The 14,385-nt window shown below is 49.1% G+C and overlaps 2 protein-coding genes across 2 annotated transcripts; both read right to left on the bottom strand.

Moving 5' to 3' along the window:
- Nucleotides 1–4,425: 4,425 nt before the first annotated feature.
- On the bottom strand, nucleotides 4,426–8,757 carry LOC143986669 (uncharacterized). The gene is made up of 3 exons (XM_077485075.1): nucleotides 8,357–8,757; nucleotides 6,235–8,031; nucleotides 4,426–4,467 (listed from the first exon to the last, which is right to left on the bottom strand). Exons 1-3 carry the CDS (start codon nucleotides 8,516–8,518, stop codon nucleotides 4,426–4,428), a joined length of 2,001 nt encoding a protein of 666 aa, XP_077341201.1. The 5' UTR covers nucleotides 8,519–8,757.
- A 1,017-nt stretch (nucleotides 8,758–9,774) lies between these two features.
- Nucleotides 9,775–11,624, bottom strand: LOC143990046 (uncharacterized). The gene is made up of 2 exons (XM_077490275.1): nucleotides 10,698–11,624; nucleotides 9,775–9,925 (listed from the first exon to the last, which is right to left on the bottom strand). Exons 1-2 carry the CDS (start codon nucleotides 11,568–11,570, stop codon nucleotides 9,830–9,832), a joined length of 969 nt encoding a protein of 322 aa, XP_077346401.1. The 5' UTR covers nucleotides 11,571–11,624; the 3' UTR covers nucleotides 9,775–9,829.
- Nucleotides 11,625–14,385: the final 2,761 nt, after the last annotated feature.

Below are 14,385 nucleotides of genomic sequence, written 5' to 3'. Positions count from 1 at the left end.
CTGGAAGGCAGGCAGTGACACGTCAGGTGCATCAGATTGGAAGGCATCAGACTGGAAGGACGGGAGCAGGACATCAGGCTGGACAGCGGGCACTGGGATGTCAGGCTGGACAGCGGGCACTGGGACGTCAGGCACATCAGACTGGAGCATAGGAAGTTCAGGCGGAGACACTGGCTGGATAGCAGGCAGATGTTTGGCAGAATCGGGTGGGTGATCAGGTTCAGCTGGCATGCAGGCAGACTGGAGCAGGTTGGTTGGTGTGGAGGCAGGTTGCGTTACTGGCAGGATCAAATGGGTAGGAAAGAACTTCCGTCTCTTTAGATTTAGCTACTGAAGACCTGTAGGTAGCTGCAGATCTATAGGTAGGGGGATGAAGCAGACTGGAGAGAAGGGCTGGAATATGGCAAGGAAGAGGTAACAGTAGCTAGGGGAAGTTCTTGAGGGATAGTAGGCAGCGGGAAAGAGGCAGTTGGATTAAAGGCAGGGTATGTGCAACAGGAAGAAACAGAGTATTGATATTTGGTGGGGAGTAGAGTATATTGGGCTGAAACTGAGGTTGCCATAGGTGATGGTGGAAGAGGCTCTTGGGCAGGCAGGTCTTTGGTAGCAGAGATGGTTTGTTGTGGGCTGGCTGTGGCTGATTGCAAAATACCAGACCATGCTAAAAGTAGTAGTTGTACAAACTGTGGGTTACATACTGCCTGTCTGACAAGGAATTGTACAGAATCAACACATTCTATTATCTGTTGGGAACAGGCTGTGTAATGCTCAAAAAAGTAAGGGGAATCATCTTCCAGAAGCCATACCAGTGATGTGACCTGATTAATACTGAAAGGGGGAGAAAAATCATCATGGCCCCCCTGGGATGCAGGGCCAGCAGGGCCGTTTTTTAAGGCAGGGCAAAAGGGGCACCTGGGCCCTGTCATTGTTGTGGGGCCCAAAGCAGCTGCCTCATACTTGACAACTATCCTGGTTTAAATTCCCTCGTCCTTTGAGGGTTTTAGTCCTGTGCTGTGTCCCAATATCTCAGTGTGAAGTGTTGCTACTAATGCTGCCCAGCTCTGCCCTATTGTTTGTAAAGATGACTCATCTGCAGACCCTGTGTTTACATGTAAATTACCAGCATTCATATGTAAATAGGGGCAGCCGACAGCATTGATATGTATATCATGCCCCTCTGAGGTCATATCCACAGTTATCTCTAGCAACCAATAAACAAGCAGAAATCATGTGCTGTAACCTCTAGCAACCAGTCAGTGAGTGGTAATGATACACTGTAACCTCTGGCAACCAATCGCTATAGCTGCCTGATCTGATTCAGTAAACTGATTGAGTCTAACTGCTATTTATTGTATGTCTCAGAGCAGGTGGAGAGCAAAACTGCATGGGGGGCCCCCCCCAAGAAAAGTTTTGCCCAGGGTCCAATCAATATTAAAGACGGCCCTGAGGGCCAGCTCTGCGCAGATTTGAATTAATGGCTGAACATCCCCAAACAGCATACAGCCCTGATCAACCCAGGAGTGAGCTAAACGAATCTTTCAGTGTCCGGCGGAGATAGTCACTACTCTCAGACACCAGCAAAGCATAATAACGAATCACCTCTAAATTCATTTCAGCAAAGCAACCTGAACCAAGATGGTTCCTCTGTGTAGCCACTTCTGGTCAGGGATGGCCTTGGTATACTATCAGAGAATTAGTAGACCAGACTGTGTGAACTGCACAGAGGAAACCAGAAACACATGTAAGTGAAAAATAATGGTGTTTATTTACATAGGTGAAAAGTAAGTGAATATAATAGTGCACAACCAACCCAAAACCACAAACAACAATGATATATACAAATAGTGGGGAATACCAGAATTGTAACAAAAGCCAGGCCGAGGTAATACACAGGGGGGTCAGCAGATGGGGAACCAACAGCACAGGGCGAGGACAGATAGATAGATGGATGGATGGGCTGTACAGCAGGGATCCAAGGCAAACAGGAGGGCCAGGTCCAGGATGGGGTCAGGCTCCAGGGAGAAAGATACCAAGACAAGCATGTGTGGGCTTGCCGGGTATTTATAAGACTGCATTAATTGTCTTCCAGTAACACTTGAGTGAAGAAAGTGTTGCCTGCTCCCTACTGCCAGGATCCATCCGCTGGTGGACGCTAGTACTGTGGCCCAATGGTGACATAACACCAGCAGGGAAAGTCTCTCCTGACAGTTACAAACTGCCAGGAGACACCTGCTGGTGGACCTCAGTACTGCATGCCAAATGATGGATCTTACCAGCGGACGGACCCTTTCCTGACACTATCACACGTTTGAAGGCCCTGGAGCATCAGGACAATGGAAACGCCCACAAAATGACCCCATTTTGGAAAGAAACACCAACTTATATTCTATGAGGCATAATGAGTCTTTTGAACATGTCATTTTTTTCCCCACAATTTTTCGGAAAAATTGTGGAAAGAAAATGAAAACACATTTTTTTACACATTTTTACTACACTGATGGGTGCTGATGAGGGTCCACTTACTGATGGACACTGTATTAACACTGATGAGGCACTATAGAGCACAGATGTGGCACTAATGTAGCACTGTAGGGCACTGCTGGGTACAGATGGGACACTGCTGGGGCAGTGCTGGGCACAGTTGGGGCACTGTTGGGTACTGGTGTGACACTGCTGGGGCACATATGTGCACTGATGGGTACAGATGTGCACTGTAGAGCATTGCCTGGCACAAATGTGGCATGGCTGGGTACTGATATGGCACTGCTTTGGCACAGGTGTGGCACTGCTGAGGCACAGATCTGCACTGCTGGGGCACTGTAGCGCACGGCTGGGCACAAATGTGGCATGGCTGGGTACTGATGTGGCACAGCTGGTTACTGATATGGCACTGATGGGCTCTGATGTTGCACTGCTGGAGCACAGATGGGCACTTGGAATACATGCAAAAAAAGCAAGCAGCCTCAAGTTGCAGCTTCTCCCTCCTCTGCTCACACGATCAGTGTGAGGAGAGGAGAGAACCGGACAGGACGCCGGTTCATGGACAGTGATCGCTCTGGATCTGCTGGACGGAGTGATCACATGGCAAAGGGGCGGGTACTAGGGACCCGTAGCGTCATGGATCGGGGTAAAGGGCCAATCCCAGCAGCCCTTTACCCCGATTTGTGATACGCTGGGCCCCGAGTACACGGCGAGCATGGACACTCCTGTGTGTGCGCCCCAGGGTGTGTGTGGGGATCGTGATTCTGGGGGGACATCATTGTGCACCTCCCAGAATTATCCAACCACACTGTAGCCATCATTCAGCTATGGCCCGGTTGGAAAGTTTGTGTGTCCCAATACTTTTGGTAATATAATGTATGTGTGATTGGACAGAGGTGGAGAGAGAGGAACAGGACTATCTAGGAAGACAAGATGAAGTAGATTGTGTATTTTATACCTGGGGAGCCAGAGGCAGAAGAGAACACTGTGCTGGGATGGGATCCTCCATATAGAGATGAGACAGTTTGAGCCGCCAAACAGTTCTTTTCAAGCATGGAGAACTTCCACTTCATGATGTGACCATTGGTGTGTTTTAGGGCTCCTGAGGCATTATAGATGCCGACATTACAGACCAGCTTTTTAAAGGCGAACTCGGGGCTCAACCCCCCCTTCTCACTAGATTTACTGGGTTCAGTTACAGGGAGGGTTACTCTTGGGGCTATAGGGGGGATTAGTATTGGGGTTACAGGGAGGGTTATTCTTGGGGATATAGGAAGGGATAGTATTGGGGTTACAGGGAGGGTTATTCTTGGGGATATAGGGAGGGTTAGTATTGGGGATACAGGGGGGGTATTCTTGTGGATATAGGGAGGGTTAGAATTGGGTTTACAAGGAGGGTTATTCTTGAGGATATAGGGAGGGTTAGTATTGGGGTTACAGGGAGAGTTATTCTTAGGGGTATAGGGAGGGTTTGTATTAGGGTTACAGGGAAGGTTATTCTTGGGGATATAGGGAGGGTTCGTTTTGGGGTTACGGGGGGGTTATTGTTGGGGATATAAGGAGGGATAGTATTGGGGTTACAGGGAGGGTTATTCTTGGGGATATAGGGAGGGTTAGTGTTCGGGTTACAGGGAGGGTTATTATAGGGGAAATAGGGAGGGTTAGTATTGGGGTTACAGGGAGGGTTATTACTGGGGTTACAGTGAAGGATGTTCTTGGGGATATAGGAAGGTATAGTATTGGGGTTAATGGGAGAGTTATTCTTGGGGATATAGGGAGGGATAGTATTGGGGATATAGGGAGGGATAGTATTGGAGTTACAGGGGCGGTTATTCTTGGGGATATAGGGAGGGATGGTATTGTGGTTACAGGGAGGGTCAGAGAGAGCTATTGAGCTATATAGTAAACAGCAGGCTTTTTTTCAGCCAAGTTGCTTAGGATAGCCTAGAAAATACTTGAAAAGGAGCTGAGTGCTCCACCTCCTGGCTGTAAATGAGAATACAAAATAATCCTATCATTTTACAAAAAATATATATTATTCAAAAGTGCTTAACAAAATCCATACACAAACGCATTACTTTTGGTTTACATTTTATTCCAATTTACACAGCAGATTTCTCCCTGGAGACACAAAGCAGTTAGCAGTTGAGGCAGCCATCTTGGCAATTGCATGCACCAGATCTGGTGGGGAACTTGAGTTAGGCGATATGAGTTCCACCTCTTGTTCTGACTCCTGCACAGGTTTGCTTTGGTCAAACATTTCTTCTGGTGTGCTTGGTATATTCACTTCACAGCTTTCAGGGATCAGTGTTTCTGGTGATGGGCTCTCATAGTTACATAGTTAGTAAGGTTGAATAAAGACACCAGTCCATCCTGAGTGAGTACACACTCACATCAGTCCCTACCATCAAGGATATCACCAATTTCTTGGACAGAAGCCAATTAACCTACCAGCATGTCTTTGGAGTGTGGGAGGAAACCGGAGTACCCGGAGGAAACCCACGCAGGCACAGGGAGAACATGCAAACTCTGAGCAGGTAGTGTCATGGTTGGGATTTGAACCAGTGACGCTTTTTACTGCTAGGCGAAAGTGCTACCCACTACACCACTGTGCTGCCCGAATATAAGAAAAACAAATATAATAAACGCACACCGAATATATTAAACGCACACCGAATATAAGAAAACGCACACTCCATCTCACAGCAACCAGATCCTCTGGAAGGAGCAGGACACTGTCCCCACCCAGACTGAGAATGGACCCTGCCTGCTGCTGGCCGTCATGAACACCCTGCTGGCATGGAAGGTAAAGTACCGAGCATCACACACAGCTTCCCATAGACAGGCACTGCAGACTGGGACATGGTACACAGGAGGGGCTGCAGACAGGAACGGGGCTAGAGATCTCTCTCTCCACCTTCCTCCCTCCCCCCTCTCTCCCCCTCCCCCCTCCCCCCCTCTCTCCCCTCTCTCCCCCTCTCTCCCCTCTCTCTCTCCCACTCCCCCTCTCTCTCTCTTCCTCCCCTCTCTCTCTCCCGCTCCCCCTCTCTCTCTCTTCCTCCCCCCTCTCTCCCGCCTTCCCCCCTCCCCCCTCTCTCCCTTCCCCCCTCTCTCTCTCTTCCTTCCCCCTTCTCTCTCTCCCTTCCCCCCTCTCTCTCCCTTCCCCCCTCTCTCCCTTCCCCCTTCTCTCTCTCCCTTCCCCCTTCTCTCTCTCCTCCCTCTCTTCCCCTCCCCCTCTCTTCCCCTCCCCCTCTCTCTCTCTTCCTCTCCCCCTCCCTCCCTCTTCCTCCCCCTCTCTTTGAATTTTTTTTTATCCATTATGGGCGTGAGTGGGGCCTCGTGTCTAAATTTTGCCTAAGGCCTCACAAAGCCTAGAGCCGCCTCTGCCCCTGGCTCTATGACATTGTTATGAGCCTCTTCATGGTACATCGGCCACGGTGTAAACACATTCTCCTGGCAGTATGCCGTTGGGAAGAAGTTCTGTGGTGGCTGCTGAATCTGGTACCCAAAGTCATTGATGTAATTCTGCTCCCCTGGCTCTATGACATTGTTATGAGCCTCTTCATGGTACATCGGCCACGGTGTAAACACATTCTCCTGGCAGTATGCTGCTGGGAAGAAGTCCTGTGGTGGCTGCTGAATCTGGTAGCCAAAGTCATCAATGTAATTCTGCTCCCCTTGCTCTATGACATTGTTATGAGCCTCTTCATGGTACATCGGCCACGGTGTAAACACATTCTCCTGGCAGTATGCCGTTGGGAAGAAGTCCTGCGGTGGCTGCTGAATCTGGTAGCCAAAGTCATCGATGTAATTCTGCTCCCCTGGCTCTATGACATTGTTATGAGCCTCTTCATGGTACATCGGCCACGGTGTAAACACATTCTCCTGGCAGTATGCCGTTGGGAAGAAGTTCTGTGGTGGCTGCTGAATCTGGTACCCAAAGTCATTGATGTACTTCTGCTCCCCTGGCTCTATGACATTGTTATGAGCCTCTTCATGGTACATCGGCCACGGTGTAAACACATTCTCCTGGCAGTATGCTGCTGGGAAGAAGTCCTGTGGTGGCTGCTGAATCTGGTAGCCAAAGTCATCAATGTAATTCTGCTCCCCTTGCTCTATGACATTGTTATGAGCCTCTTCATGGTACATCGGCCACGGTGTAAACACATTCTCCTGGCAGTATGCTGCTGGGAAGAAGTCCTGCGGTGGCTGCTGAATCTGGTAGCCAAAGTCATCGATGTAATTCTGCTCCCCTGGCTCTATGACATTGTTATGAGCCTCTTCATGGTACATCGGCCACGGTGTAAACACATTCTCCTGGCAGTATGCTGCTGGGAAGAAGTCCTGTGGTGGCTGCTGAATCTGGTAGCCAAAGTCATCGATGTAATTCTGCTCCCCTGGCTCTATGACATTGTTATGAGCCTCTTCATGGTACATCGGCCACGGTGTAAACACATTCTCCTGGCAGTATGCTGCTGGGAAGAAGTCCTGTGGTGGCTGCTGAATCTGGTAGCCAAAGTCATCGATGTAATTCTGCTCCCCTGGCTCTATGACATTGTTATGAGCCTCTTCATGGTACATCGGCCACGGTGTAAACACATTCTCCTGGCAGTATGCCGCTGGGAAGAAGTCCTGTGGTGGCTGCTGAATCTGGTAGCCAAAGCCATCAATGTAATTCTGCTCCCCTGGCTCTAAGACATTGTTATGAGCCTCTTCATGGTACATCGGCCACGGTGTAAACACATTCTCCTGGCAGTATGCTGCTGGGAAGAAGTCCTGTGGTGGCTGCTGAATCTGGTAGCCAAAGTCATCGATGTAATTCTGCTCCCCTGGCTCTATGACATTGTTATGAGCCTCTTCATGGTGCATCGGCCATGGTGTAAACACATTCTCCTGGCAGTATGCCGTTGGGAAGAAGTCCTGTGGTGGCTGCTGAATCTGGTAGCCAAAGTCATCAATATAATTCTGCTCCCCTGGCTCTATGACATTGTTATGAGCCTCTTCATGGTACATCGGCAACGGTGTAAACACATTCTCCTGGCAGTATGCCGCTGGGAAGAATTCCTGTGGTGGCTGCTGAATCTGGTAGCCAAAGTCATCGATATCATTCTGCTCCCCTGGCTCTTTTAGGTTCATATGAGCCTCCTCATAATCCATTGGCCAGGGTGTGAAGAGATTCTCCTGTCTGACTGCTGGTGATGGCTGAAGAAAGACCATTTGCTCTGCCAATTGTTGAAGAGCCGCCTTATAATGGTTCTCCATTGGATTTGATACTGGTCCATGGATGTTCAGTGGTAATATTGGAGACCTGTCCATTGGTTCCTCCTTCTGACACTCACTGTCATCACTACAGTCAGCAAAATTAGGCTTCTTCTCTGGCGATAATGGTGGATGTGAAAATAAGTCCATTGGTGACATCTTCAGACTGTCGCTCATGTATGAAAAGCCTGTGAAATACTCCTGCTCATATCGTGATATTGGAGCCTCCCAGGCCAGGTAGTTGATATACTCATTCAAGGGCATGCTGTTATTTGATGGTTCCTCACAAATCTAGACAGAGAAAAAGACATTCATTACTGCTTCTAATTGATACAGAGAGTGGTAACAAACCCCACACCCAAAGTGCAGCAGATTTCACCAAGTAGGCTCCTTCCACCCTAGCTCCCTCTAGTGGTCAGATAACATACACAATAATTAACTCCAATAATGAACAGAAATCATTCAGACCCTACTGTATGATTATATAGTGATCACGAATTCATAGACAGGTCTGAAAAGTCTGTTTAAAACAAATGTCTTAGATGGTGAGGAGCCTGCTGCTGAAAATCTCCCCTCCCCGTCCAATGTCTTTGGACTCTATTATCTGTATACTTACTGGTTCGGATTTAGGTGGCATTGCTTTTTTTCGCTCTAACTCTGCCCAGTCGATGGTCTTGAAGAACGGATTGTTCCTGATGTCACTGACTAGATGGTTTCGTTCCTCTTGGTCTTTCCACAGAAGCTGTAATGAAGAATGAAATATAATGAGATGCTGCATGACCAATAACAATATCTGAGCAATAGAGGAGCTTAAGGCTCTCTGTAACTTACCTTAACTAAGAGGTTATGGAGGTCAGGGTCCATACCCTCCTCATAATCTGGCTCCATTTCAAGAATATTCGTCTTTATTTCTTCCCAGTCCTCCGTGGTGTAGAAGGGATGTTTCCCAAACGCCATCTCGTATACTATGACTCCAAGGGAGAAATAGTCAACCATACTGAAATAATACATTTTTTGCAAGACCTGTAGAAACATAAGAGAAAGAGGGATGAGCACATTGTCAGACCAAGCAGAGGACAGAGATGACAACATAGCGACATATGTGATGTATAAAGCTCATGCATGACTAAAATTGCAGTGAAACGGCATCAAACTGAAGTGGAGCTTGCGAATATTGGAGGTGGGGCTTAAACAGGATGTATAGTCAAAACCCCTTTTTTTTTTTTACGTGTCGGATAAAATAGAAAGGGATTAAACACTCTGGGGCTTTGCCTAGAGGTGCCCTTTAATTGCCCCAATTAAAGTAGGTGGATGAAGGTATACTGACCCCAATAGCTCAATTTTCACAAGCGCTCCCCATGTTAAAGAGGAGAAGGGAAACAGTGGGTGAGCAGTTACTGGAGGTTTTACCCCATTCATATGTGTGAAATGGGCCAGGCAGATGAATCCATCTACCCTCGGCCTCAATGTCCCCTACAAAGAAGCCCCAACACTGCTCCATGACTCAGAACTTCCCAGCTTTTGTTGGGGATATGGTTCTAGCCTGGAAACCCATTAAAAGCAACCGGGTCACCAGTGGAGACATTCTCTATTTAGTGGAAGTGGAGCACCCCTTTATCTCTTCTCCATATCCAACCATAATAATGGGTATATCTTGATAAATGTTCTAATTAAATCTGATATCGGGAGCATACTTACTTCTGGAGCCATGTAGATTGGTGTCCCTGTATGTTCGTTACTTCTCTTAGCCTGGGTGACTCCCTTCGCTGACAAGCCAAAATCCGCAACTCTGGCATGGCCAGCGTTGTCTAACAGGATATTTTCTGGCTTGAGATCTCTGTGAACGATCTCTTTGTCATGCAGGAATTGCAGGCCGCAAATAATTTCCGCTGTTAGGTTTCTGATGGAGAGAGAAATACATGGATTAGCATCAAAAATCATCACACACCAGTTAATGGTAAAGATAAAGTGAGTTCTCCCTATAGTACATAGGGGTATAGATGGATGGGATCAGCTGGAGGGGCCTGGATAGGTCACTGCCTGTTCTCAGTGGTCAGCCTCCCCCGACTCCAAAGTGACCCTGACAAACTTACCTTAAGGTGTCCAGAGGAAGTGGAGCTGAATTTCTTATCAGGTCGGAGAGATCTCCTCCGCACAGAAACTCCATAACAAAGGCCAGATGGTTCTGTGAAAATAGGAAAAACAGGTTACGTTATAGACATTGAAGTTTTCACTTTGTGAAGGAATATATGAAGACACGCACACCAGCAGAGAGTGCAGTGTGGCATCTTTACTAAATGCTTCCTGGGGAGGAACTCAGGAAACCCAGACAGAGAAGAATATTAGACCGCCATTGCTGGAAGACCTTTACCACAATACTAGTTTTGTCAAGTTGTTATGGTGGCCCAATGACTTCTATATTTTGGCTTCCCATCCTGAAAGATGTATGTCGATCAGGAATCCTGATTTATCCTGCCTTGCCAGTTGTAGACGTGTTCTGACTCAGTGACTCAAAGTTTTAAGGCCAGAGATAGCCAGGCAACTAGTAATGTCTGAAGTCAGTAATGGCGGCCTCTCAGTATGTGGTTTCTTGAAGGAAAGCCTCTACTCTGTACAGTTTATGTCACTAAGCTCCAGCCTTGTAGGAAGCACTCTAGAGACTTCTTCTTTCACCTTTACTGCATTGTCCTGATCAATAGCCAGAGCCCTCAGAAGAACCTGATGTGGGACACAAGTTAAGCTTTCTTCTGCCTCCTCCAATTCAGCACTTAGTGCCTGAAGGACTAGATGACGGGTCTGAACACTGTCATCTCATGGGGCAGGGGGATGCTTTGCCATGTGTAAGTTTTGACTACCAAAAAAAGTCACCATTTGCATAACTATTGTAGGGAGTCTGGATCAATAGTGGAGCGCAATACAGGAAAGAGAAGAAGAAATTGGGAGATTAAAAGACTTACGTTTGTTTGGAAAGATCCATAAATATGGGTGATGTATGGGCACTCTCTGCCTTCTTCCAGAATCCATCTTTCTGTGAGTGCCATCCAGGGTCCACATCTCAGTAGTTTTCTCTTTGAGATGAACTTTACCGCCAGCTTTTGGTTAGTGGCTGGATGGGTGGCCAACACCACTTTCCCAAAGCTCCCTTCTCCAAGTTCCTCATGGAAGGTGAAGGTTTCAGCATATAGTTTCCTGATACTGCAGGATGGGACCAGTTCAGATGTCTTCTTGTTCATGGTGGGGATGGATGAAAGTGAACTCCACACAGACATTTTGTCTCCAAGATATGAAGGGACCAGAGGTGATGACTCACTTATTTTGCACTTTGGAGGTTGTTGTTGCTTCATAAAGTTGGCAAATGAAGCCCAAAATTTGTTTTCAACCTCACCATTAGAAGGAGTGAGTGAATTTTGCTGGTTCTCATTAACTGTATCCAGTTTAATCTCACTGGTGGATGGAACCAGTGCAATTTGCTCACCCTCAATGGTAGATGGGGAGACTGCACTTGGTTGGTCCTCCACAGTTATAGCCAGAGTTGCCTCATTGTCACTGTTGGCTGAAACCAGTGCAGTTTGCTTACCCTCAATGGTAGATGGGGAGACTGCCCTTGGTTGGTCCTCCACAGTCATAGCCAGAGTTGCCTCGTTGTCATTGGTGGATAGAACCAGTGCAGTTTGCTCACCCTCGATGGTAGATGGGGAGACTGCACTTGGTTGGTCCTCCACAGTCATAGCCAGTGTTGCCTCATTGTCACTGGTGGATGGAACCAGTGCAGTTTGCTCACCCTCGATGGTAGATGGGGAGACTGCACTTGGTTGGTCCTCCACAGTCATAGCCAGAGTTGCCTCGTTGTCATTGGTGGATGAAACCAGTGCAGTTTGCTCACCCTCAATGGTAGATGGGGAGACTGCCCTTGGTTGGTCCTCCACAGTCATAGCCAGAGTTGCCTCGTTGTCATTGGTGGATAGAACCAGTGCAGTTTGCTCACCCTCGATGGTAGATGGGGAGACTTCACTTGGTTGGTCCTCCACAGTCATAGCCAGAGTTGCCTCGTTGTCATTGGTGGATAGCACCAGTGCAGTTTGCTCACCCTCAATGGTAGATGGGGAGACTGCACTTGGTTGGTCTTCCACAGTCATAGCCGGTGTTGTTGGCTCTCTGTCACTGGTGGATGGAACCAGTGGGTTGTCCTCCCCCTCCAAGGTGGGGGTGGTGACACTGGGAGATGATGGATCATATTCTCCTGGAGAGAGAAAAAAATGTTTTAATTCTTTCTGTTTTATAAACATACAAATCTTTAGACATTAAAATATATTTTCTTATTGTGCATTTATAACTTCTATATATACATAGACACCCCTCCCCCCGGGAGTTCATTCTCAGCTCCTGGCTTTTTTGTGCCAGAACAAGTGTACCGTAAAGTGCTTTAAAAAGCCCACATAACTTCCCTAACAGCTACTCACCCCCCAAATGTCATGATTTCTACCAAGAGATACCAATCCTAATGTGATATCTCACTGGGCTGAGATCTCGGTGCCAAAGACCACTGATCTTCTACAGGGGGAGCCCATTGTGGTTTATTATGTATGCTGCCTGTTTAGTAGTCCTTGTTTTGTAATGATGCTTCCTCTCAATTCAATGTCGTCATTCTGCTAAATCCTAAATATATATATATGAGCGCGTCACTAGCTACGTTGACTGCCACCAGATGCCATCAGGTGTCCCAAGCGGAGTCTGTCCTTACATCAGGTGCCCCATCAGAGGTACCTTCCTCACATCTGTGTCCATCAGCGGAGCCAGTGGCGAACTAAGTGGGGGGCGGGGGCGGGCCGCCCCGGGTGCCACACATTGGGGGGGGTGTCAGGCCGGCGTCCTCCCCCTCCGCAACTGAAGAGGAGACAGCGCCGTGGGTTCGCAGCCCACACAGAGAGAGCCCGAGGCACTGGCAGTGGGCGGCATTGCAGGGGGGAGGTGCGAGCAGCACCCGAGTGGAGTGACACCTGTCGGCTCAGTGATCTAGGACCCGGTGGCCGGCGCAACAATCCTCTTCTCTCTGTGGTCAAGTCGCGCCATTCTGATCAGTCTCGGCAGCGGCTGTCACTCACAGCCGAGCAGAGTGAAGCCGCCTCCCCTTCCTGCATGCACAGCACTGTGTAGACGCAAAGGAGGAGGGGGAGGCAGCTTCACTCTGCTCGGCTGTGAGTGACAGCCGCTGCCGAGACTGATCAGAACGGTGCGACGCGAGTCACGCGACCACAGAGAGAAGGGGATTTTTTACGCCGGGTCCCGGATCACTGAGCCATCAGGTGTCACTCCACTTGGGTGCTGCTCGCACTTCCCCCCTGCAATGTCACTGACTTGGGCTCTTCATGTGTGTTCAGGTACATTATGGGTCTGTGGGGGGGGCTGTATTGTTAGGGGGTTCTTTACTGTAGGGGGGTCTGAGCGCTGTAGGGGGGTCTGAGCGCTGTAGGGGGGTCTGTGCACTGTAGGGGGGTCTGTGCACTGTGGGGGGGTCTGCACTGTAGGGGGGCTCTGCACTGTAGGGGGGGTCCTGCACAGTAGGAGGGGTCCTGCACAGTAGGGGGGTCTGCACTATAGGGGGAGGGGTCTGTACAGTAGGGGAAGATTTGGCACTGTAGGGGGGTTCTTTACTGTAGGGGGTATGCACTGTGGGGGGGTTCTGCACTGTAGGGGAGTCTTGCACTGTAGGGGGGTCTGCACTGTAGGGGGAGTCCTGCACTGTAGGGGGGAGTCCTGCACTGTAGGAGGGGTCCTGTACTGTAGGGGGGTCCTGCACTGTAGGGGGGTCTGTACTATAGGGGGTCTGCACTATAGGGGGAGAGGTCTGTACAGTAGGGGAAGATTTGGCACTGTAGGGGGGTATGCAGTGTAGGGGGGTATGCACTGTAGGGGGGAGGGGTCTGTACTGTAGGGGAGGATTCTGCACTGTAGGGGAGTCTGTACTGTAGTGGGGGGGGGCCTGTATGGTAGGGAGGGAGGTCTGCACTGTAGGGGGTCTGTGTAACATGCAGGGGGTCCAGAGCTGTGAGGGGCTGTGTAATGTAAAGGGGTGCAGAGGTGCAGGGTGCTGTGTAATGTAAAGTGGTCCAGGGGTGCAGGGAGCTGTGTATTGTAAAGGGGACCAGAGGTACAAGGGCTGTGTAATGTAAAGGGGTCAGGAGGTTCGGGGCACTGTGTTATGTAAAGGGGTCCAGAGGTACAAGGGGTGTGTAATGTAAAGGGGTCCAGAGGTGCAGGATGCTGTGTAATGTAAAGAGGTGCTTAGGTGCAAGGTCCTGTGTAATGTAAAGGGGTCCAGAGGTGCAGGGTGCTGTGTAATGTAAAGGGGTCCAGAGGTGCAGGGTGCTGTGTAATGTAAAGGGGTCCAGAAGTGCAGGGTGCTGTGTAATGTAAAGCGGTCCAGAGGTGCAGGGTGCTGCGTAATGTAAAGGGGTCCAGAGGTTCAGGGTGCTGCGTAATGTAAAGGGGTCCAGAGGTTCAGGGTGCTGTGTAATGTAAAGGGGTCCAGAGGTTCAGGGTGCTGTGTAATGTAAAGGGGTCCAGAGGTGCAGGGTGCTGTGTAATGTAAAGAGGTCCATAGGTGCAAGGTCCTGTGTAATGTAAAGGGGTCCAGAGGTGCAGGGT

Source organism: Lithobates pipiens, unplaced genomic scaffold, assembly GCF_037356315.1.
Source record: "Lithobates pipiens isolate NorthernLeopardFrog02 unplaced genomic scaffold, aLitPip1_a1.2 Scaffold_18, whole genome shotgun sequence".
Classification (NCBI taxonomy): Eukaryota; Metazoa; Chordata; class Amphibia; order Anura; family Ranidae; genus Lithobates; species Lithobates pipiens.
The sequence above is the reverse complement of the archived record's forward strand: the minus strand, read 5'-3'. Positions and strand labels throughout refer to the sequence as shown.